At 35.8% G+C, this 26,095-nt stretch overlaps 1 protein-coding gene across 3 annotated transcripts in view; it reads left to right on the plus strand.

The window, feature by feature from the left end:
• Positions 1-26,095, plus strand: part of STRN3 (striatin 3) — a 93,907-nt gene that overhangs the window by 67,085 nt on the left and 727 nt on the right. For all 3 annotated transcript variants that reach the window (XM_079127219.1, XM_079127217.1, XM_079127218.1), the window contains 8 exons: positions 2,035-2,168; positions 3,657-3,832; positions 4,024-4,071; positions 4,323-4,444; positions 8,542-8,709; positions 10,516-10,656; positions 12,598-12,705; positions 25,960-26,046. In XM_079127219.1, the coding sequence (XP_078983345.1) occupies positions 2,035-2,168; positions 3,657-3,832; positions 4,024-4,071; positions 4,323-4,444; positions 8,542-8,709; positions 10,516-10,656; positions 12,598-12,705; positions 25,960-26,046 (984 nt within the window). The remainder of the gene's footprint in view (positions 1-2,034; positions 2,169-3,656; positions 3,833-4,023; positions 4,072-4,322; positions 4,445-8,541; positions 8,710-10,515; positions 10,657-12,597; positions 12,706-25,959; positions 26,047-26,095) is intronic.

The following is a 26,095-nucleotide window of genomic DNA, read 5'->3' on the forward strand; positions in this document are numbered from 1 at the left end:
TTAGAAATAATAGCTTAAATGATTTTTTTTTGCACTTATAGATGTAAATAAATGTTGAGTAAGAAGAATGGCTTGCTCCATATAAATAAATGTGTGTATAGAAATACATTGTAAATGAGTATACTTTTTGCTAAATGTCATTAATCTAAAACTCCAGTAAAACTAGCTAAAATTGCCAAAGCTAATTAATATTATCAAAGCACTTCCTTTCATATGCCCCTAAATTAGTCATTGGTTGATCAGAAATATCCTACAAAAAGAATGTTATATTAAGTTATTTAATTGAGCTTTTAAGTTTTGTGTTAGCAAATGTTTGTATAATTGTGAGTGGGAGGAATAGTGGCATTTTAACTTAGAAACAAATTACCTCTATATTGGCAAAAGGTGCTTTTCAGTAAATTTTACTTACTGACTTTGATAAAATTATTCTTAAACATAATTTGAAACTTGATTTTAAAGCTCTTAGTTGTTTCTGGTATTACCAATAACTGAACAGTAGATACGGAAAGGTCAGTGCTACAGCTTGTTCAGTTTCAGTAAGTATAGTCATTAAAAGATTAAATAAATACTCTCTAGTGTCCCCATTGATATATATATATATATATATATATATATTTCTCTCAATGCTTTTAAATTCACTTTAAATCATTTGCTGAATCACAACTTTATTTCAGAACTCCATTCAAATCAAATTACATATCTTAGTTTATTAAGATAAAAATAACAAAATATTCTAAATGTAGATAAATTTTACTATGGCCATAGTGTATGTATATATATATATATTGTATATTCTCAGAATTATTTTCAACAGTATTAGTGAATGCTTATTTTAATATTAGTTGATGCTTATTTTTTCTGTAGCACATAATTTATATCATTTTTTCATAGGAATTTAAAAAAATTATCAGCTTGAGTTTTGAATGCTTTTCCAATTTGTTCATGAATTTCAAATGTTTCGATGTTATTTTGTATTATAATGATTTGAGTATTTTTCTCTTGCCATCTTAATGTTACCATTTTGCTTTCAAAGCATATGTTTGAAATGATAAACTTATTGCTTATACTAACTGTTACAGCAAAGTATTTAGATAAGTACAGTCAGTCATTCAAATTATGGCAGTTTAACTGGTCAGTAGTATGCATAGAGGAAAAACGTTTCAAATAATTTAATTGGAATTTCTAATATCAACATGGACAGCTGTAATAATAATGTACATGATACAGATGAGAAAGCTAAGTAGAATGAAGCTTTCGTTTCAGTTATATTTGAAATTGAAATGGCAGTTCTGATCAAATATGTAAAGTTTTATAACCAGTATATATTAGTTGTATCCTTTTAGAAGTATCATAGTAAATAAAAGAGGACGTTAAAATAAAAATGATAGTCGCAGTTTTAAAACTGGAAGGCATTCCAAAGAGTACGTGAATTAACCTTGTAGGAGACTAACATTATTAATGGTAGACCTACCTTTTTCCTAGGCCATTGTCACCGATAAACTTTTATAGCATATTGAAAGCAATTCACATTTGAGTGCTTTATTTTTATTCTTTAGATTTAAAAAGATTTTTTTTTTTTAAATCTTGAGAAAGAAAAGGACTTAGCAACAGCCTGTTCACTTTTTTAAAATACTATATGAGCTACTATGAAGTTGATGGTAGCAGTTTATTTCCCCATGAATAGCTGAAATCTGGTAATTTAACTCCTTTATTTAATCAAAAATTTTCCTATTATGTAAACTATAGTTATGATTTACTAAAGTTATAAGGGATTTGAATAGACAAAGCTTTTGTGCCCTACCTCCCACCTTGGAATGGTGTATGTAGTGCATATTTGATTTGTAGAGGATAATGGCATTGCAGTTTCAACACATTTGTTTATTACTACTCACAGGGATTTTTGAGTGGAACTGGGAAAATAGAAATTCATTATATTACTGAATTTTGTAACTGTTAAGTGCTAAAGTTTCCCCACAATATTGTCTTGTACTGTATGATTTTTCAGCATTTAAGAAGCGGTTTTGTTCTTTATAGCTGAACCAATAACGTTTCCATCTGGAGGAGGCAAGTCATTTATTATGGGTTCTGATGATGTTTTGTTAAGTGTACTGGGCCTTGGAGACCTTGCAGACTTGACGGTAACAAATGATGCAGACTATAGTTATGATGTAAGTGCAGTTTTATTTTTAATTTTTTAATGATTTAATAGAAGGCTTCCTTATTTTTTGGAATCACTTATAAAACAGAATTAATGTCAAGGTGCATGGAAAAGATAAGCTTTAAGTGTGTCAATGTGTTGATTTGAAGTGACATGTAGTTTTTCTTTTATAATTTTCTTTGTGGTGTTTAAATTTTTCTTAGGTATTTTGTTGGATTGCTAGGCGTTTGGGATGATATCTTAAAATATTGGTTAGTAAACCCATCTCGTAGTCAGTAGTCAACTCTCAATTATCTTACTGAAATTAAGCCATATTTTGGTCTTTGCCTTCAAACTACTTCTTAAAATGCATTTATTTTTGCGGTTTAATCTGCTTAAGGATACTATTAAAGTTGACTTGCATCATTTTCTAAACTCCATTTGAGGGATAGGGAGAGGATTCAGGAGGTGGGAAGGACAGCATAAGAAGTGTAATTAGGCTTGGAATAAATTTTTTCTAGACATTTAATACTCAATTGAGAGTTAACTATACTTGTTTAGATTTTTACCTTAAAGAAATTATGGTTTTCAGCAAATTAATTTTTTTACTTTTACAGCATCTTTTTTCTACCTTTTTTCCCCCTGTGGTATCGGGGATTTAACCCACGGGTGCTTAACCACTGAGCCACATCCCCATCCCTTTTTATTTTTTATTTCGAGACACGGTCTCACTAAGTTGCTGAGGCTGGCTTTGAATTTGTGATCCTTCTGCCTCAGCCTCTTTCTTGAGCCACTGGAATTACAGGTGTGCGCCTCCACACCTGGCTTCTACATTTATATTTATTTAGTGTGCTTTTTAGAGACATCAGCCTTGGTAGCCTTAATTATTCTCATTAATATTTTAAAGTATATATGCAACTAAATTATAGTAAACTTTTACTGCTTTAGAAGTGGTTTCACAGCTTTTGAAGAAATGAAAATAAAAAGATTAACCTCTGTCATAATCAAGAATTAGACAAATGGTTTGAAAATATTCTTAAAATGTCTTTAGTTCAGGTTTCTAAGAAAGTACCTTAACTTGCTGCCTTTTGAAATTTCACATGCTAGTAATTTCCTAATGACAACTGTACTGTTTACTACTGTACCCTTGGATATTTGGTAATTTATGTATATGTATTTGTTTCATTTTGTTTTGTTCTCAAGTAGAGTATTGCAGCAATGGTAGTTATTTTGTTCTCATCGACATTTATTAGGAGCTTTGGGTTTAGTATGATGTATAGGTAAAAACAGATTAAGGAACCTTCATTTGACCTACATATTTGAAAGGCTAATGAAATTATTCTTCTAAATCCTTATAAAATTATAAAGATTTATTATGATGTTTTTAAGTTACATTAAATCTCCACTGGACATTTTAGCCAAGCAATTTTAAATGTTTTTAAACACAAAAGAAACAAAAACTCCACATACCTATCAATTTACTACTTTTACCAGTAAATAGTACACTTTTCCTTTTTAGTTGCCTGCCAATAAAGATGCCTTTCGTAAGACATGGAACCCCAAGTATACACTACGTAGCCATTTTGATGGAGTACGGGCATTAGCTTTTCATCCTGTAGAACCTGTGCTGGTTACTGCCTCTGAGGACCATACTCTGAAACTATGGAACTTGCAAAAAACAGTTCCTGCCAAAAAGCAAGTATTTTAATATTGGCTGGTTTTTTTCCTTCCAATTTTACTTATATGAATAATTAGATTATTCTTTATTGTCTCTTACTTTTTATGTGCACATTTGATCTTCCTAATGATTCTTTAGTATCAACCAATGTTTAATGGTTATTTAATTGCTTTCTCTTCCCCTATCCTTTTTTTCTCCCATCTTTTAGGAGTGCCTCTTTAGATGTAGAGCCTATCTACACATTTAGGGCCCACATGTAAGTTTTACTGAATTAGTACTTAATTAATGACTATAGTTAATAACTATTATTTATTAATCCTCAAACTTTATAATTTTCTTGATGTTCATTATTAGAGAGTTAAATATCTCTTAACATTAGCGAGAATATGGATTATATTAGTTCCTTAAAATAGTTTTTAGATACCTGGTAAATTTGCAGATTTGGGAATGGGGATTTGAATTTCTTAGGATTGATAACTAATTTTTTCTACTCTCTTCCTGCAATAGTGGCCCTGTTCTGTCATTAGCTATTAGTTCTAATGGAGAACAGTGTTTTAGTGGTGGTATTGATGCAACTATCCAGTGGTGGAATATGCCTAGTCCTAATGTGGATCCATATGATACATATGGTAAGTAAAAGCATCAAATTGTATTTTTTAAAGTGAATGTAGCTTTCAAAAGTAAATAGTTCAAATACTGTTACAAAGCTATTTAAACATATACTAGTCTCTTCATTTAATCTTTCCATTTGCTAGTAAGTGCTTTATTAAAGAAATCAAAAATGTCATGCCATGTGTACCTAAGCCTGTAAATTGGCATTTTGTGGTGTCTTTAAAAAAATCTATATTAATCGAAATGGTAATTTCAGTGCTAGTTAATGAAAAGGATGGGAAAACAAAATATAATTTAGCAAATGTTTAAACTTAGTCTATGTATTTTAAAATATTAAGAAAGTTCTGAAAACAAATAAGGACAATAAGGGTGTAAACCAGTACAATTCATTAGAGGACCACATATTCTTTAATTTGAAAATGAAAAAAAAAATACTAAAGAAAATTTTAACTTCTCCAAGTGACACTTACACACATCTGTTCTACAGAAAAACCTGTATGTATGTTTAAATATATTTTTTAGGACATTGTTCCATTATTATAAAAAAAATTAAAAGATCATGAGCTCTTAATTATTTTTTAATTAACACACTTGGTGCCAATATTTGCCAGGCGTCATCATAGTTAGCACTTTTTTTAGAAATAACATTTAGTCTAATGCAAAAGATGGGCATTAAATAAGCAGGGGATTGGGGTCTCTGCTTAGAAATGGGGTGAGTGATAAGAAAATAGAGTACAGTGAGAAAGGATACTGGGTGGAACCTTCTTCAGGTGAGAAGTCAGGAATGCTCTAGTTAAAATAGTGACATTCAATTTGAAAGATAAAGAGAACTTTCTGTAAAACATTTTAGGACAAAAATGTGACCTGAAAGATGTAGTGTTTAAAAAGGTAACTGTGTCTTTTGTGGGGAGGACACATTAAGGGCCAGAAGAGTAGAGACAGGAATACTGTAGGAGGCTACTGTAATGTAGTTAAGTAGACTAGGTGGGAGATGATGTCAAGAGTGGTGGTGGTACAGTAGTTAGAGAGAAGTGAAGTTAATATATTTGGGGGAAGTAGAGTGGAATAGATAGGATTTAGTGATGAATTTGAGTAGATGAAGTGATAGGTGAGTGACTTTATTTAATTGTGTTTTCTTAATAACTATTGAAATTAATTCACATACAATAAAATGTGTCTTTTTAAAATATGTAATTCAGTAGTTTTTACTGCATACAGAGTTGTGTAGCCATTACCATTATCTGATTTTAGAATATTTTCGTGTCTTGCTTTGGGATTTTGGCATGAGCACCTGAGTACGAGGTGGTAGCATTTATTGAAATAGGAAAAGAACAAGTGTGCAGAGACAATGAGTTGGATTGGGGGCATATTAAGAGATAGCAGTGTCAAGTATGTAATATGCAAACAGGGAGCTTAGAGATCTGGTTCGAAGGTAAAAATATGGAGTCTTCTATATAGATGATACTTAAAGCTGTGAGAATGGATGGCATGACATGGGGAAATTGTGTCATAAAGCATAAGAAGAGAAGACAACTTGAAATTAAAATCTTCACAGTAATCCAATATTGAGAGGGTAACTAGAGCAAGAGAAGCAGCAGAGGAAATTGAGAAGATGTAACCCACGAGGTAGGAGGAAGTAGGGGAGTGTGCGGAATCATTGATGTATCCCCAAAGGAGAAACCATTTTGAGAAGAAAGCAGTCTGTACATTCAGATGTTGCATTTGAATGGGATAAAAAGGATTCTTTTTATATAAAAGTGACACATAGGTCACTCATGTCTTTCCCAGATAGAATTTTATCACTGTAGCTAACTAAGATGAGAGAATGAACTCTTGATGCCCTTTCAAGTCACACTAAGTGGATGAAAAGCAGTGTGATGGGAACAACAAAGAAGAAATGTTTTCTATCATCAAGGAAAGAAAAGTTTTAAATTTGTAGAGGAGAGGTCATCATTGATCTCCCCCACACACATACACATCCACAGCTGGGATTGAACCCAGGATGTTCTTCCAAACCAAGTAATATCCCCATTCCCCCACCCCTTTCTAATTTTATTTTATTTTGAGACAGGGTCTCACTAAGTTTCCCAGGCTGACTCCAAACACATGTTCTTTCTGCTTTAGTCTCCCAAGTCCCTGGACTTACAGGCATGCACCAATGTGCCTGTCTCATCATTGGTAACTTTAGCAAGATGTGTGGCAGTGGCATCAGGTATCATATTGGAGTAAGCAGGAAATGAAAAGCATATTTATTTTGTATACTTTTTTACTCTTTAGCCGAAGGGTGGTGAAATAAGGGCAATAGTTTTTTTTATTCAGGTTGAAAGATTCTATAACATACTTTTTTTTTTAATGATAATGACTTCAAGAGGAGAATTTGTATAGTACAGAACCAGAAAACATGAAAACAAGTTAGTGAATTGACTGGGAAGCAAAAAAACATCTGGTGGGTTTAATAGAAAGGAGAACAATTCTACTTATATCTGCTACCACTGTGAAGATGGCTTAAAGTACTAGTAGATTATAGATTGAGTGGCTGGAAAATGAGGGAAGGCTTCCTCTTTGAAACCTATATCTTCTTGGTGCAATGTAAGGCGGAAATATTCTCAAGGAAGGGAATTTGGAAACTCTTTAAGATTTGAGGAAATGATGATAAATAATTATGGAAAGTGGAAGAGATTTACTAGAAAAACAGGATTGTGAGGTATTGATATTCACTGTTGTTAGCCCTCAAATGTCCATCAATTGATGAATGGATAATAAAAATGTGGTAATGTATATTTCATACGTAGGCCATCCATATAGCCAAAGTGATGGTGGATGTCCTTAGTTACTGTTTTTTAGGACCATGCCAGAAAGATTTCAGAGGAGTCACTCAGAGTAGCAGGCACGAGTTTATCAGAAGGGATAGGAAAAGGGGACTCTCTTAAGAGAGAGTGAGTCCTAAGAGGAGAGGACAGCATGCCTGTTGCTCTCCTCTTTTATTGGGGGTCCCAGGGAAATTTCCAGAGAGTCTCACTCAGATCTACCTCTTGACATCTTATAGCAGACTTTAAAGACCCTACTGTGCATGGTCTTACCCCATGGAGGGGAGATTTTGGTATTAGGATGACATACTAAAGATCCAGGGCAACTTTGGATTACTTTGGACCACATTGACCAGTTCTAATTGAAACTTGTTCTTACAAATTTTATGGTTGGGGGACTTTCCTTCTAATTATTCTATCTCCATGAGTCCTGGAATCTGGTCTGCATAAAGGTCATAAAAGTCCCCCCATTCAGGGTAACTTATGTTCTTCTTATCAGCAAGGAGGAACCTTTTGGGGCTGCATTTCTCCTGCTGATAACAGGTTGTTTCCTGAGGAATATTACTTATCCTATTGTCTTAAGCCAGGACAGGGCCACAGGTAAATTGCTTTTTAAAGGAAAGTATGTGGGGGTTAGCACAGTAGACCTAGTTTATAGAATTATTTCCTTAACCTCACATTCTTGCCATTCATTTCTGTCACTTAGCTGTCAACATCCTTACAGTAGAATATTATTTGGCAATAAAAAGAAATGCACTGATATGTGCTACAACATGAAAGAACCTTGAAAACATGCTCAGTGAATGAAGCCAGTCACAAAAGGCCACATATTGTATGATTCCATTGATATAAAATGTTCAGAATAGGCTTGCATATCTTCAGAGATGAGTACATGGGTTGCTGCCTAGAGCCATGGAAAGGTAGGGAGGAAGAATTGGGGGAAAGTAGCCAACAAGTAATGAAAGTGTCCTAAAATTGATTGTGATGGTTGTACAACTTTGAATATACTAAAGATCTTTGGATTGGCTTATACTTTAAATGAATGAGTTGTAGGGTATGTAAATTATATTTCAATAAAGAGGTTTTTTCTTAAAGTATTAATATATTATAGGAAATTATGAAAAGAAAAAATAGTATTGTTAGGGGAAAATGATAAAAATAGCCCTTAACTCCACTAATTAGTCACTTGTATACTTTGGTTTATCTTCTTGTGACCTTTATTATATTCTTTATATTTAATTATATGGTAAGCTATCTTTAGATACCAATCTTACTTTGCTAAATGTGTTTTGTTTCTCTTTCCCTAGAGCCAAATGTTCTAGCTGGCACTTTAGTTGCTCATACAGATGCAGTCTGGGGTCTTGCTTATAGTGGCATAAAAAATCAGTTACTGTCTTGTTCAGCAGATGGCACTGTTAGGTTATGGAATCCACAAGAAAAATTGCCATGTATTTGCACTTACAATGGAGACAAGGGTAAGTAAATTTTGTACTTATGAAAAAGTAAATTTAAAAGAAAGAAACAAACAAAAAAAGCTAGGTTTAGTGGTGTACACCTTAAACCCACCAACTCAGAAGGCTGAGGCAGGAGGATCCCATGTTCAAGGTCAGTGTCAGCAACTTAGCCGGAGCTTATCTAAAAACAGAATAAAAACAATTTAGATGTGGTTCAGTGATAGAAGGCCTCTGGGTTCAGTCCCCAGTACAGGAGAAGGGCAAATGTGGGGAGCCAGGAATTATAAGATAAAAAGGACAAAGCAAATGATTGGTTATTTCTTTATTGCCTCAAAGTGATATGTTAAAAGAATTTTATAAAACTTACGATAATCTTTTTACTTGGTTATTTTTTCCTTGAAGTGCTTTACAAGTATATATCGTAAATTAGTGCTTTTTGACCTTTATCAGATCATGTTCTATTTAAAAATTAAATGGTACTAGGGGTATATCTCTGCAGTGGAGTGCTTGCCATGACTCTGTACACACAGGTTATAGAGTCCAGCCATAATCACTGAAATATAGTACCTTTAACCAGAGGTACAAATTAAGTTGCTATCATGATACCATGATATCAGATTTTTTTCTTATTAAAGAAGACTTTAATTAATTTACCTTTTTAAGACATTTGCTTATATGTGTGTGTGTGTGTGTATATGAATATAATTTTATAGGTCTTATGAGCCATTTAAATTTTTTATCAGACCTTTTGTTTAAATATATATTATTTCAGAGCATCTTAAATGAATAGTATGTTTAATTTTGTGTCTTTTTTTTTTTATATGTTATGGTCCTACTAGTTTTTCAGTTACCCAGGCTTTACAGGTAAAAATTTACTTAGATATTTGTTTCTTGCTTCATTTACATAATTGCTAGACTCCAGATTTTACCAAATTGGATGTTGATATGACTAGTTGAACTTTTTTTTTTTGTTCCAGGGATTGAACTCAGGGGGGGTATTCAACCACTGAGCCACATCCTCAGCCCTCCCTATTTGTATTTTATTTAGAGACAAGGCCTCACAATCTACTTAGCCTTGCCATTGCTGAGACTGGCTTTGATCCTCCTGCCTCAGACTCCCAATATGATACTGGCATGTGCCACCATGCCTGGCTTGGCTAGTTTAAATTTTTTATTTTTTATTAATGGTGTTGGGCATTGAACCCAGGGCCTTGTGCTTGCAAGGCAAGCACTCTACCAACTGAGCTATATCCCCACTACTATCATGTCAGTATCGTCCAGTCCAAGCTTCATATTTATAGACAGAAAAATTTGATTTGTATTAGCTACTTGTTAAAGCTTACAGATTTGACAAGTGACCCAAGATAATGATGCCAAAAATGCCAATTTTATCTTTTCCTAAGAAAATTAGAAAGTGGACCAAAAACAGCCAGTTTTTTTTCTTCTACCTTAGAAGGAAATGTGTAAGAACACTGAATTTTTTGCATATGTCTGTTCTTTAGGTATGTTTTTTCTTATAATGTTGAATGTTATAAATAAAAATTTGTTAAATAGGGCTGGGATTGTTCCTCCGTAGTAGAGCACTTGACTAGCACATGTGAGTCACTTGAGTTCAATCCTCAGCACCACATAAAAATAAATAATAAAGGTATAAAAAAACTTGTTAAATAATTGAGGAAAAGTTATTTCTTGACTACTCTTATGCAGTTAACTTTCTTTTTTTTTTATTAACAGTACTTCAAAATATTTAAACTCCTTTTTCTTATTAGGAAAGTGGAAATTTCAAAAATATTGTGTTACTCTATATCTTTTGGAACTTTTTTACAGAACATGGAATACCTACGTCTGTTGACTTCATTGGCTGTGATCCAGCTCATATGGTGACCTCTTTCAACACTGGTAGTGCAGTAATTTATGATTTAGAAACATCACAGTCATTGGTGATGCTTTCATCACAGGTAGATTCTGGTAAGTTTTTATGACTTATATTGAAACCTTAGAAAGGATTTTTATTCAAGAGGTTAATCTTTTAGTTAGTTTTTGTATTTTGACTACCTAGGTTTAGGATAGAAAAATAGTTTAATTATGTTACTGTTATACTTATTTACATTATTTCTGCTCTTTCCTTAACTTATGCTTAAATGCTTTGGGGGTGGATATATAGGGACAGAAGAGTGAGTGAAGTGAAGGTAAAAGGAAAGGAAATAAATAGAAAGTAGAGAATATAATAAATCTCATGTTTGTCATCCAACTTTAGTTTTATCTTATTATAAATGACCAGTACTATCAATGTGGTATGTGTTGTATGTTTTACAGTTTCTAGAAGTAGGGATTCAAAGAAAAGGTCCATGCATTGTGATTGGTTGATAGGTTTCAGGTGTCTTTTCACTTGTAGGTACCTTTACATTTCTTTTATTTTCCTTGTTTGGTTTATTTATTTTTTTAATAGAAGGAATTGGATAGTTTTATCAAGTTTCCCACAGAATGGATTTTGCTGGTTGCAACCCTCTGGTATCATTTATTTGTAGTATCCATTTTATTTCCTGTAAATTGGTTGTACATTCAGAGTTTTATTCAAATTTGGGTTCAGGTTTTTCTGTTTGTTTTCTCTTTTTAACCCATTTAAAAATTTTTTTTCAAATGCTCTCGGCCAGTCTACAGATAATTTGTGAACTTTATCACATGTAAATATTATCTGACTTTTTAATCTTTTTGTGATATTTTTAGTCTTGATCGTTATATGTCCATTTAATCATTTACTCTTGAAAAATGATTTTGTATTTCTGTCATCCTTTCTCATGTATTAGCTAGAGTACTTCTATAAAAAAATGACTTCCTCATCCATAATTTGGTTATTATCTTGGAGTTAGTAATTGTTACAGGACGGCAAGATAAATTCAGTTTTTTCCCCTTTTATTTACCAGTTTTCAAAATAATGAAATGGTATTGGTTTTGGTATACTTGATATGTTTCGGTTTCTTTCTTACAAGTATTCTCTTTAATGCTGTTCAAATTATCTTTTTGGCCAATGGGAGCTTATTCAGCTTGGCTCTTGAGCCCTCTTGATATGTTCTTCATAGTTGTTGATAGTTCTTACTTCTGGTACAACAAAAGATTTTAGGTTCATCTTGTTTATTTGGTGCTTCATGTCTGAGATCAGGGGGCTATGGCTATTTTTAGTGGGAAATGGCATTTAGAAGATTATAGTCAGGGTGCTAGACTATTTGCTTATCCTCATGGTCTTCATGGCTTCTGGGTTCATTATTTTAATCTTTTTCAGTGGACAGAGATATAGGAAACTTGCATTTTTACAAAAAATAAAATGGTTCCAATTCAATTTTATCTCAGTTCTCAACAAAATTGTCATCTCTCATTTGATTTATCCCACAATGTACATGCAATTGTCTAATGCCATCATCACCAATAATTTGATTATCAATAATAGTTTATGCTTAGGAATAGTCCACCAGGGACCATATTCCACTATGGATATACAGTCTAATCACTATGCTTTGGTATCACTGACACTTAATTAATTTCTTATAGCACAAGCCAGATAGGTAAGATCATTTGTTTAATCTTTTGATTTTTAGTAAGTGCTTTTTAAAAAAAAAAAAAAAAAAAGTTTTTATCATTATATACTGATGTGGTTCCATGGTCAGATTTCAAACCAAATTATACTCAAAGAGGCTTTCTCATTGTGTCCTTAACTCTATTCTCTCTCCCCACACTACATAAGTAAAATGTGTGTATATATATGTTTTAAGTTTAGTATCTAAGAATTCTGTGTACGTACACAACGATGAATTTAAAGTCTAACAGTGTTCATTTTGGTGAGACTTATAAGGCCATCATAAAACTTCTAATTGAAACCTGGAATTTTAAAATATTGTTTGTCTTTATTTTCAGGTTTACAATCCAGTAATCACATTAACAGAGTAGTAAGTCATCCCACACTTCCTGTTACGATAACTGCTCATGAAGATAGACACATCAAATTTTTTGACAATAAAACGGGTAAGCAAGTTGTCTTTTCATATTAATAGTACTGTAAATTTGAGGTAATTGAAAATGCTGTTCTTTCTATGTTGAGTTTTGGCTATAAAATTGCCAAGTTGAACTCTTTTATTTGTTTAATTTTGGAGGTGCTTATGCATGCTAGGGAAGCACTCCTCCACAGAGCTATATATTCCCTTATTTTTAAACTTTTTTTACTCAGAGTTCTTCTTTGCTTAGCATGTAGCATACTTGAGTTTGTTAAATGTAATGCTTAAATATACATACTACCTTGCCTACCTATTATGATTTCTTCCATTTCCTTTTAGATATATAAATCCTTCCATTAGAAAAATTTTCCTTCATATTTTGTAATGAGTTAATATAGTAGAAGACATCTCTTTCTTGTATTTGTCATTTCATATATGTTCTTAAAACTGTTTCTCAGTGGATTAGATGATGGTATAGTGAACATTGTTGTCATCTGTTTTTCTTGTTGTAAGGAAATATATTAGTTGTCTTGATGGCAAACCAAATCTTTTTTTTTGTTGTTGTTTGTTTTGGTACCTGGTATTGAACCCAGGAATGCTTAACCACTGAACCATGCCCCCAGCCTGGTTTTTTTTTTGTTTTTGTTTTGTTTTGGAACAGTGTCTTTGTTTAATTTATTTATTTTTATGTGGTGCTGAGGATAGAACCCAGTGCCTCACACATGCTAGGCAAGTGCTCTCACTGAGCTACAACTGCAGCCCCCAGCCTTTCTTCATATTTTATTTAGAGACAGGGTCTCAATGAGTTGCTAAGTGCCTCTCTTATCTGCTGAGGCTGGCTTTGAACTAATGATTCTCCTGCCTCAGCCTCCCAAGCCGCTGGGATTACAGGCATGTGCCACAGTGCCCGGCTCAAACCAGATCTTAATTTATTTACAGTGTGTATGTATGAGTGAGCAATTGTGTTTAAGGACCTCTTTTTCATGTCTTATTATCTGGGATACTACATAAGATGCTGCTTGATCTCTTTCAGGAAAGGTCTGACAGCTAGAGAAGCTACTTTGAGGAAAAGCTAAAATAAAGTACTGAAGGACTTAAGAAACTAAATGTTCAGGCCAGGCGTAGTGGCACACACTATAATCCCAGCAGCTCAGGAGTCTGAGGCAGGAGGATCAGGAGTTCAAAGCCAGACTTAGCAACTTAGCAAGGCACTAAGCAACTCAGCAAGACTCTTTCTCTAAATAAAATCCCAAAAACAAAAAATATTTGGGGCTGGGGCTTAGTGCTCAAGTGCCCCTGAGAGGTACGGCAAGAAAAAAAGAAAGAAACTAAATGTTCATTGCAACATTATTATAGAGCAACAAATTATCAAGCTAGGCAGAAAACTAGAAGTACAGGTTTCTCTTTGAAGGTTATATGGGACAGGACCATAAGTTTCTGTCTTTAGAGTTTTGCATAAGATCCTGTAGTTCAAATAACACTTCTATAGGCGGATTCCTTTCAATTCATTAGAACAGGTTGGGAACAGAATGAATATTCATAGGTCTATGTATTGCCAGGAAATAAAATTCACCTTCATGAGTATATTCTCAATTTAACATCAAATCAATTCTTTGAACTATTTTTATGAAGCTTAAATGTCTTCCTTTATTATAAGAGCAGAGAAGTAATTTCCTTTGTGTTTCTTAAAAAATAATTTTATTAATGAAAATTTACATATCAAAGGGGGGATTCAGGGATTTTAGTAGTTGTATAAAAAGCAAAAGGTATATCTCAGAGTGGTTTTACTGGCAGAAAATAAGTAGTTAGTGAAATTGTTTGGTAACAAAATAAGGAGTATATAGTTATTCACCTTGTTTCTGAATTTTGCCAATTTTTTTCCTGATAAGTAGTCTAGTACCTTATCTGTAGTGTAAAGATAATTGAAGCAGTGGTATTCAAACAATGAAAATATTTTAAATGAAATTGACCATCCCTCACCACACACACATACCCTGAGTTTCATTTAACTATAAATTATCTTCAAATACATGTTTCTAAAAATACCTTCTTTGAAAATATGGTCAACTAGCCTACCTACCATAACTAGTTGTTAATAGAGTATTAATAAAATGAATAGAAATTTCACTGAACTTTTTTTTTTTTTAATCTGAATTGTGACTATTGATACTATGAATGAGTTCATTAAATATTTAGGTGAATATATCATTGTAATCACAAAAATGGAGTGTTTTGTATTCTGCACTGCACTGGATATACCATTATGTACAATATGTGATTCCTGCTTTCTGGGGGCCTAATGTTGTCTAGGGGAAAGTAGGAGATACATGTTTATGTGTATACACACATACATATGCGTGAGGTGGGGATTTGAGCTTTGCCTTTAGGAATTGATAGTTTTTGTTTGTTTTTAAATGAAGAAGATAGTAAGAAATTCCAGATAAGGGATATTTTGAGCAGAGGCATGGCGATTGGAATTTGTGCTGGAACAGAAGTTTCTTTCTTTTTGTGGGGCCAGGAAGTTACAGGGATTGAACTCTGGGGCACTTGACCACTGAGTCACATCCCCAGCCTTATTTAGAGACATCGTCTCACTGAGTTGCTTAACAGCTCGATTTTGCTGAGGCTGGCTTTGAATTCGTGATCCTCCTGTCTCAGTCTGCCAAGCCACTGAGATTACCTGCACCCAGCCAGAAGTTTCTTTTAAGCAAAGCTAGAGAGGTGAGTTTAGAGGAGGATAATAGAATCTATTGAGGACTTAATTGTATTTTTGTTTATGCGGTGGGAACCACTAAAATTACTTGAGTTGTTGGCAAAATAGGTTTAGAAAGATTAATCAAGGATTCTTGTCCTAAACTTTCAGTTTCTACTGCTTGTTCCAGAGAATCCTTCAGGGTCCATGATTTTTTAAAAATTTTGTTGGAGGCACAGATTCAGGTTGCTTATACTCTGCCTGGAAGGTAGTAAGTGATTCTGAGAGGAGGGTACTATACAGTGAAGCATGTGGAAGAGTTGGAAAAAGGTCATGAATTGATTGTGGACTCATTCACCTATGGGAAAGTAACATTTATTGAGTATCTGCCACATTCTGGTACAGTGATTGCTATTTGGTGAACAAAATAAAAACAATCCTCTGTTCTCTTGAGCTTACAGACTAGTGGCACAGTGCTTATTCCTTGTGAGACACTGTTCTATTTGGTTTGCATATATTAAGTCGTGTGTGTGTGTGTGTGTGTGTGTGCGCGCGCGTGCGTGTGCGTGTGTGCGCGCGCGTACTGGGAAATTGAACCCAGGGATACTTTTACCACTAGGCTATTTTCCAACCCTTTTTAAGACAGGGTCTTGTTAAGTTTCCCAGGCTGACCTTGAACTTGCAATCCTCCTCAGCCTCTTGGGTTGCTGGAATTACTGGCATGCACCACTATACCTGACTATATTTGCTTTTTTAAATACCTATAAAGTAAATACTATGCTATTATTATCATCCTTGTTTTACAATAGGAATTTAAAAGACAATTATTTGTGCAGTGTTACACAACAGATAAAATTTGTAGGTTTGGGATTCAAACTTCATTGTTCATATTTTTTATGTCATTCTTTATTTCCTTTCCACTTTGTAGAAACCCACAATATTAATTAGCCAGTAAAAGGGCTTAATGTGCTTGGGAAAGAGGAATAGATGACTTGATTATATGTGTCTATTTCTACAGTTAATAAGAGGGGGAAAAATTAGTTTTACTGGGGGAAGAAGGTGTTAGCATAGGGATAAGACCAGAATGAAATAGGTTAATAGTGAAAAGCTGCAGATATATGTTGGTGAAGGGAGGGATCCTAATTATCTGAAGAAATCAAGAGCTATATGTGGTTACTAGTAGAAGCCCAGCATTGTATGCCTCTATCTGATGGGATTATTCACATTTGAAATGACTGTGACTGTGGAAAAGAAGGGTTGACTCTGAATTGGGAATTAATTTAGTGTACCTGCAGGAAGTCTAGAGGTAAATTGGAAAACTATAGCTCCCTTTAAGAAATGTATATATCTATAATGTTAAAAGAATTTAAGATGTTAAATTTAGGAGACACAAAATCATTCTGAAGAGAGAAATCAGAACCAAGTCAGTATAATTAAGAATTATCATCATAAATATACATTTTAAGGGAAACTAATGATGCTTGATACTGTTAATGTTTTGACATTGTTGTCCTGGAGGCCACTCCTTTCATATTCTGGGTTTTTTTTAATAGTAATATTGAGATGAGTGGATAGATGAATTATGTTGGACTAATGAATCGAAGATACTATGTTAAATGATCTTTGTTTCTCAGGCTAGTGCAGTCTCTAAAATTAGACTTAATTAATCTTACTATTAATGAGAAACAGACAACTGTAGTTTGAAATGATGAGAAACTTTAATATACTCTATGATAACTGTTTAGAATTACCAGAAAATGATAGGCTTCCCCCCCCCCCCACACACACACAAATGGAGCACAGCTTTTTATTTCTCTGGTTGTACACAATGTAGAGTCATACCATTTGTGCAATCAGATGTACCTAGGGTAATGTCCATCTCATTACACCATCTTTTTCACCTCCATGCTCCCTCTCCTCCCCTCTGTCCAATTCAGAGTCCTCCATTCTTTTCTTGAACCCCCCCCACCCCCATTATGGATCAGTATCCATATATCAGAGAAAACTTTCAGTTTTTGGGGGGTTGGCTTGTTTCACTTAGCATGATATTCTCCAACTCCATCCATTTACCTGCAAATGCCATAATTTTGTTCTCCTTTAAGACTGAGTAATCTTCCGTTGTGTATATATACCACAGTTTCTTTATCCATTGATCTATTGAAAGGCATCTAGGTTGGTTCCACAGTTAGGTTTTTTTTTTTTTTTTTTGTTTTTTTTTTTTTTTTCAGATTTTTTTTTATTTTATTTTATTGTAAACAAATGGGATACATGTTGTCTCTCTCTTTGTACATGGCGCAAAGGCATACCATTTGTGTAATCATAAATCCACATACAATAATGTTGTTTGATTCATTCTGTTATTTTTTCCCCTTCCCCCCACCCCTTCCATCCCTCTTTACCCTCTATACAGTACTTGCTTCCTCCATACTGCCCCCCTCCCTAACCCTAACTCTAACCCTAACACTAACCCTTCCCTCCCCCCCATTATGTGTCATCCTCCACTTATTAGCGATATCATTCGTCCCTTGTCTTTTTGAGATTGGCTTATCTCACTTAGCATGATATTCTCCAATTTCATCCATTTGCCTGCAAATGCCATAATTTTGTCATTCTTTATGGCTGAGTAATATTCCATTGTGTATATATACCACAGTTTCTTTATCCACTCGTCAATTGAAGGGCATCTAGGTTGGTTCCATAGTCTGGCTATTGTGAATTGAGCAGCTATGAACATTGATGTGGCTGTATCTCTGTAGTATGCTGATTTTAGATCCTTTGGGTATAGGCCAAGGAGTGGGATAGCTGGGTCAAATGGAGGGTCCATTCCAAGTTTTCTAAGGAATCTCCACACTGCTTTCCAGAGTGGCTGCACTAATTTGCAGCCCCACCAGCAATGTATGAGTGTACCTTTCTCCCCACATCCTCGCCAACACCTGTTGCTTGTATTTTTGATAATCGCCATTCTAATTGGGGTGAGATGGAATCTTAGGGTGGTTTTGATTTGCATTTCTCTTATTGCTAGAGATGTTGAACATTTTTTCATATGTTTATTGATTGCTTGTACATCTTCTTCTGTGAAGTGTCTGTTCATTTCCTTAGCCCATTTGTCGATTGGATTATTTGTATTCTTGATGTAGAGTTTTTTGAGTTCTTTATAGATTCTGGAGATTAGTGCTCTATCTGAAGTATGATTGGCAAAGATATTCTCCCACTCTGTAGGCTCTTTCTTCACATTACTGATAGTTTCCTTTGCTGAGAGAAAGCTTTTTAGTTTGAATCTATCCCAGTTATTGATTCTTGCTTTTATTTCTTGTGCTATGGGAGTCCTATTGAGGAAGTCTGGTCCTAGCCCGACATGTTGAAGATCGGGACCTACTTTTTCTTCTATAATCTGCAGAGTCTCTGGTCTGATTCCAAGGTCCTTAATCCATTTTGAGTTGAGTTTTGTGCAGGGTGAGAGATATGGGTTTAGTTTCATTCTGTTGCATATGGATTTCCAATTCTCCCAGCACCATTTGTTGAAGAGGCTATCTTTTCTCCATTGCATATTTTTGGCACCTTTGTCTAGTATTAGAAAGTTGTATTTATTTGGGTTTGTGTCCGTGTCCTCTATTCTGTACCATTGATCTACCTGTCTATTTTGGTACCAGTACCATGCCGTCTTTGTTACTATTGCTTTGTAATAAAGTTGAAGTTCGGGTATTGCGATACCCCCTGCTTCATTTTTCCTGCGAAGGATTGCTTTAGCTATTCTGGGTTTCTTATTCTTCCAGATGAATTTCATGATTGCTTGCTCTATTTCTGTAAGGTACGTCATTGGAATTTTAATTGGGATTGCATTGAATCTGTATAGCACTTTTGGAAGTATGGCCATTTTGACAATATTAATTCGGCCTATCCAAGAACATGGGAGATCTTCCATCTTCTAAGGTTTTCTTCGATTTCTTTCTTCAGTGTTCTGTAGTTCTCATTGTAGAGGTCTTTTACTTCTTTTGTGAGATTGATTCCCAAGTATTTTATTTTTTTCGATGCTATGGTGAATGGGGTGGTTTTCATAATTTCTCTTTCTGAGGATTCCTCACATGTATAAAAATGCATTGGATTTATGAGCATTGATCTTGTAACCTGCCACTTTACTGAATTCACTTATGAGTTCTAACAGTTTTCTGGTGGAATTTCCTGGTTCCTCTAAGTATATAATCATATCATCCGCAAATAGGGATAGTTTGAGTTCTTCTTTTCCTATTCGTATTCCTTTAATTTCCTTGGTCTGTCTAATTGCTCTGGCTAGAGTCTCAAGAACGATATTGAATAGGAGTGGTGAAAGAGGGCATCCCTGTCTTGTTCCAGTTTTTAGGGGGAATGCTTTCAGTTTTTCACCGTTTAGAATGATATTAGCCATGGGCTTAGCATAGATGGCCTTTACAATGTTAAGGAATGTTCCCACTATCCCTATTTTTTCTAGTGTTTTGAGCATGAAGGGGTGTTGTATTTTATCAAATGCTTTTTCTGCATCTATTGAAATAATCATGTGGTTCTTGACTTTAAGTCTATTGATATGGTGAATTACATTTATTGATTTCCGGATGTTGAACCAACCTTGCATCCCTGGGACGAAACCCACTTGATCGTGGTGCACTATCTTTTTAATATATTTTTGTATGCGATTTGCTAAATTTTATTGAGAATTTTTGCGTCAATGTTCATTAATGATATTGGTCTGAAATTTTCTTTCCTCGATTTATCTCTGTCTGGCTTGGGTATCAAGGTAATATTGGTTTCATAGAATGAGTTTGGGAGGGTACCCTCCTCTTCTATTTCATGGAATACTTTGAGAAGTATTGGAATGAGCTCTTCTTTAAAGATTTTGTAGAACTCAGCTGAGAACCCGTCTGGTCCTGGACTTTTCTTTGTTGGTAGGCTTTTGATGACCTCTTCTACTTCATTACTTGAAATTGATCTATTTAAATTTTGTATGTCCTCCTCGCTCAATTTAGGCAATTCATATGTCTCTAGAAACCTGTTGATGTCTTCGAAATTTTCTATTTGGTTAGAATATAGATTTTCAAAATAGCTTCTAATTATGTTTTGTATTTCAATCGTGTCTGTTGTGATATTTCCTTGTTCATTCCGAATTTTGGTGATTTGGGTTTTCTCTCGTCTTCTCTTTGTTAGAGTGGCTAAGGGTTTATCAATTTTGTTTATTTTTTCAAAGAACCAACTATTTATTTTGTCAATTTTTGTATAGTTTCTTTTGTTTCAATTTCGTTGATTTCAGCTCTGAGTTTAACTATTTCCTGTCTTCTACTACTTTTGGTGTTGGTCTGTTCTTCTTTTTCTAGGGCTTTGAGCTGAAGTGTTAGGTTGTTTATTTGTTGATTTTTACTTCTTTTATTGAATGCGCTCCATGAAATAAATTTTCCTCTAAGTACTGCTTTCATAGTGTCCCAAAGATTTTGATATGATGTTTCTTTGTTCTCATTTACCTCTAGGAATTTTTTAATTTCCTTCCTAATATCTTCTGTTATCCATTCATCATGTAATAGCATATTGTTTAATCTCCAGGTGTTGGAGTAGCTTCTGTTTTTTACTCTTTCATTTATTTCTAACTTCAAACCATTATGATCTGATAGAATACAAGGTAGTGTCTCTATCTTCTTGTATTTGCTTACATTAGCTTTGTGGCATAATATATGGTCTATTTTAGAGAAGGATCCATGTGCTGCTGAGAAGAAAGTGTATCCGCTCTTGGTTGGATGGTATATTCTATAAATGTCCGTTAAGTCTAAATTATTGATTGTGTTATTGAGATCTATGGTTTCTTTGTTCAATTTTTGTTTGGAAGATCTGTCCAGTGGTGAGAGAGGCGTGTTAAAATCACCTAGTATTATTGTGTTATGGTCTATTTGGTTTCTGAAATTGAGAAGGATTTGTTTGACATACATGGATGAGCCACTGTTTGGGGCATAGATGTTTATGATTGTTATGTCTTGCTGATTTATGGTTCCCTTAAGCAGTATGTAATGTCCTTCTTTATCCCTTTTGACTAGTTTTGACTTGAAGTCCACCTTATCTGTAATGAGGATGGATACCCCAGCTTTTTTGCTGAGTCCATGTGCATGATATGTTTTCCCCCATCCTTTCACCTTTAGTCTATGTGTATCTCTTTCTACGAGGTGTGTCTCTTGCAGGCAACATATTGTTGGATCTTTCTTTTTGATCCAATCTGCCAGTCTATGTCTTTTGATTGATGAGTTCAGGCCATTAATATTCAGGGTTATTATTGAGATATGATTAGTATTCCCGGTCATTTGGTTCATCTTATTTATTTATTTATTTATTTATTTATTTATTTATTTTGAGACGACTTGGTTCTTCCTTTATTTGACAATCCCTTTAGGATGGTTCCTCCCATTGCTGATTTGTTTCTTTGTTTTTCATCTCTTCCTCATGGAATATTTTGCTGAGAATGTTCTGTAATGCTGGCTTTCTTTTTGTAAATTCTTTTAGCTTTTGTTTATCATGGAAGGATTTTATTTCATCATCAAATTTGAAGGTAAGTTTTGCTGGGTATAAGATTCTTGGTTGGCATCCATTTTCTTTCAGGGCTTGAAAAATGTTGTTCCAGGCCCTTCTAGCTTTTAGGGTCTGGATTGAAAAATCTGCTGATATCCGTATTGGTTTCCCCCTGAATGTAATTTGATTCCTCTCTCTTGCGGCCTTTAAAATTCTGTCTTTATTTTGTATGTTGGGCATTTTCATTATAATGTGCCTTGGTGTGGGTCTGTTGTAATTTTGTATATTTGGAGTCCTATAAGCCTCTTGTACTTGATCTTCCATTTCATTCTTCAGATTTGGGAAATTTTCTGATAGTATTTCATTGAATAGATTGTTCATTCCTTTGGTCTGTTTCTCTAAGCCTTCCTCAATTCCAATAATTCTCAAATTTGGTCTCTTCATGGTATCCCATAGTTCTTGGAGATTCTGTTCATGATTTCTTACCATCTTCTCTGTTTGTTCAACTTTGTTTTCAAGGTTAAATATTTTATCTTCAATGTCTGATGTTCTGTCTTCCAGGTGTTCTATTCTATTGGTTATGCTTTCTATGGAGTTCTTAATTTGGTTTATTGTTTCCTTCATTTCAAGGATTTCTGTTTGGTTTTTTTTTCAATATCTCTAACTCTTTATTGAAGTGATCTTTTGCTTCATGTATTTGCTCTTTTAACTGTCGATTGGTGCGATCATTCAGTGCCTGCATTTGCTCTTGCATCTCGTCATTTGCTTCCCTGAGCATTTTAATTATGTACATTCTGAACTCCCTTTCTGTCATTTCTTCTGCCATGCTGTCGTTGGGTTTCATTGATGTAACATCAATCAAAATGTTTGCAGCATTTTCTTTCCTTGTTTTCTCATATTGTTCAGGTATCAGTTGACCGCTGTGATATTGCAGATTTCCTCTATTGTCTTATAATATCCCTGAAGATTTCTAGTATATCCCCTCTTAGTCTTCAGTAGCCTGAAGTCTTGGAGGAAGTTGATAATGCAGTGCTCCACAAGGGAGCTGACTCCCTAGGGGTGGTGGCCTTCTGGTGGGGTATATTCCCTGCTAGTGGGGCAGAGGTACCTTCACTTGCTGATGAATGGTCATCCAGAAGGGAAGTAGGTTGTGGGCTGATGCAAGACCAGTTTGGGCCTGTGTCTCTGATTTTACGGTCCTTTTGGGAGAACCTCACCCAACAGGGAGGAGTCACCTGGTGGGGAGGTCTCGCTGGTCGGTTTTCCTCCCAGAGGTTCCGTTCAATTCACACCTACCGCCTGGGCTGGGCAGCCTTCTTCTGCAATGATCCCAGGGACCCGGACCTACCTCCTGGGCCTGGAAGCCTCACCCTTCACAAACGAATCTCCTTCGGCTGCCTCTCCTCAGAGAAGCTGCCTGCAGTCCTGGAGCCTTCGCTCCGCCCCTCAGTTTGTCTGTGGGGCCCTTCCACCAAGAAGCCGTCTAGGACCCTGCTCTGCACTTTTCGCCTGGCTATGCGGCCCCTCCTCTGAGCAGCCACCTGGAGCCCCTTACAATCGCTCCGAGTCCCAGTGACCCGCCACACGCCTTTTCCTCCGGCAGCCACCTGTTGTTCCGTGCCGTCGCTCTAAGACCAAGTGACCCACCACGCACCACTTTCTCCACCAGGCAGTTACCCAGAGATCTGGTGCGTCACGAGTCCCAAGAACTCACTGTGCACCTTCTTGTCCCGACTGCCTCCCGTAGCCCTGGTGCAGTCACTTCGAGCCCAAGCACCCCGCCGCGCTCCACCTCCTTCTCCAGACAACCCCCTATGTTCAGGAGCGGATGCTCTGGGACCAAACCACTCACCACGCTGTTCCACCGGATAGCCGCCCAGAGCCCTGGCGCAGCTGTTCCAATTCCAAGCGACGTGCCGAGCCCGTATTTCTCCTTCTCCTCTGGGCAGCCCCTGTGTTCAGGGGTGGTCACGTTCAGTCCAAACAGCTCACCAAGCACCTTCTCCTTTGGGCAGCCTCCCAGAGCGCGGGTGGGTTGCGCTGAGTCTAAGCGCTGTGGTGAACAGCCACCTCTTCAATGCTCCCAGCTGTCTGCGGTCACTGCTCCGGCGGGGGGAGGGGCGCCTCGCCGGCAGTTCTACTTTGCAACGATCCCTGCTTTCGGGGTTACCGCCCTGTCCGGGGGCTACCGCCCCGTCCGCCTGCCCAGTGGGAAACACTCACCCGGCTTCTTTGAGTTGGACCCAAGTCTCTCAATATCTCCTTTTCTTGAGTCCTGAACCCACGCTGCTCCTCCGGATAGCCGCCCGGAGCCCTGGCGCAGCTGATCCAATTCCAAGCGATGTGCCGAGCCCGTATTTCTCCTTCTCCTCTGGGCAGCCCCCTCTTCAATGCTCCCAGCTGTCTGCGATCACTGCTCCGGCAGGGGGAGGGGCGCCTCGCGGCCGTTCTACTTTGCAAAGATCCCTGCTTTTGGGGCTACCGCCCCGTCCAGGGCTCCTGCCCCGTCCGGGACGCCTGCCCAGTGGGAGATTCTCGCCCGGCTGGTTTGAGTTGGTCCAAGGCTCTCTATATCTCCTCTTCTTGAGTCCTGAGTCCTGGAGCAACACGAAACGCAGCCACCCTCTAGTCCGCCATCTTGAATCCCCGCTTTGTTTTTTTTAAGAGTAAATTTTGATCAGTTGATTATGTTAGGGTTTTGTGTTCTTAACTGTTATAGCTTCAGGGCAGTAACAAAAGTTGACTTCTTTCATGTCCCAGTGTAAAATGTCATAATGGTCTAGCAACATAGCAAATGACTATTAACTAGAATTTTGGCAAAGACCTGTCTTTCTAAATTAGGAACATCCCAGACATTTGAGTAGTAGACTCATTGCTAAGTGAAAGGGGAGTAAATTATTTTTTGAAGTATCAGTATTTGCTTTTTTAATCCCCTTCTTGGATAAATCAATTTATGGTATTGCTTGTCATCCAGTAAAATCATATGTTGCCATTGTAGGATATCCTTGTCCCCAAAGTCTTTGTGCAGCAAGAATTCTGTATTCACAACTTGTTTTTTTAAATTTCACCTTGCTTTTGAATTCTATTCGCTTCCCAAATCATCAGTAAAAATATCATTAAATTAAATCTTCCAGAGTAGTGGTTTTGTTAATATCTGGGGAAATCCAGAGTTAATTTCTGTAGTATACTCCATTCCTTCCTCCTTCCTCATTTCAAATATACAAAATAATTGGCATTTCAAAGGATAAATGAACTTGATTTTAGAATATATAATTTGAATTTTAGTTTACTTTTTTTTTAAAAGATACTAGGGATTGAACCCAGGGGTGTTTAACTACTGACCCACTAACCTACCCCTTTTTATTTATTTCTTTGTTAGTTTCATACTTTCTTTCTCCCCTGCTCCTTCCCAGCCCTTTTTATTATCTTTTTTTATTGAATCAGGCTCTCACTAAGTTGCTAAGGCTGACATCGAACTTGAAACCCTCCTGCCTCAGCCTTCAGAGTTGTTGGGATTACAGGCATGCTTCACTCTGCCCAGCTAGTTTACATGATTTTAAGGCTTTGCAACTTTGTTGTTGTGTTTTCCATTGTCTCTCAGATTCTGTCAAATTCATATCATACAGATATCTTTTTAAAGAGTAAATACATGGGAAATTTCTGCATTAGAATTAAAATTCTCTTCATTATATACTATAAAGATGCACCTTGAAAACGTTCTTTCTATTTATATGAAGCTTCCAGAATAGGCAATCTCTAGTAGGTGGTTAGTGTTGCCATGGTTTGGAGGGAAGGGGACAAATGGGAAGTGAGTTGCTTAATGGTTACTGAGTTTCCTTTTTCAGTGGCTAATGTTCTGAACTAGATAGATAGTAGTGGTGGTTGCACAGTGTGACTGTTTTAAAAGCCACTTAATTGGACATTCTTAAATGGTTAAAATGGTAAATTGTATGTTGTGTTTCTTTTACCACAATAAAAAGTTGCTAAAGTAGTTACTTTATGCTGATGCTGTTATACTTTTAGCTTCATGTTAGTATTTTTTTGAAAACTTAATCTTCTCTGATATGTTTTATTTAGGTAAAATGATCCATTCAATGGTAGCTCATTTGGATGCTGTTACAAGTCTAGCAGTAGATCCTAATGGAATCTATTTGATGTCAGGAAGTAGTCTGAAGTTCTACACTGCTCACAAATTTTACAAAAAGAATTGTTA

This window comes from Sciurus vulgaris (assembly GCF_902686455.1).
Source record: "Sciurus vulgaris genome assembly, chromosome: 2".
Lineage (NCBI taxonomy): Eukaryota > Metazoa > Chordata > Mammalia > Rodentia > Sciuridae > Sciurus > Sciurus vulgaris.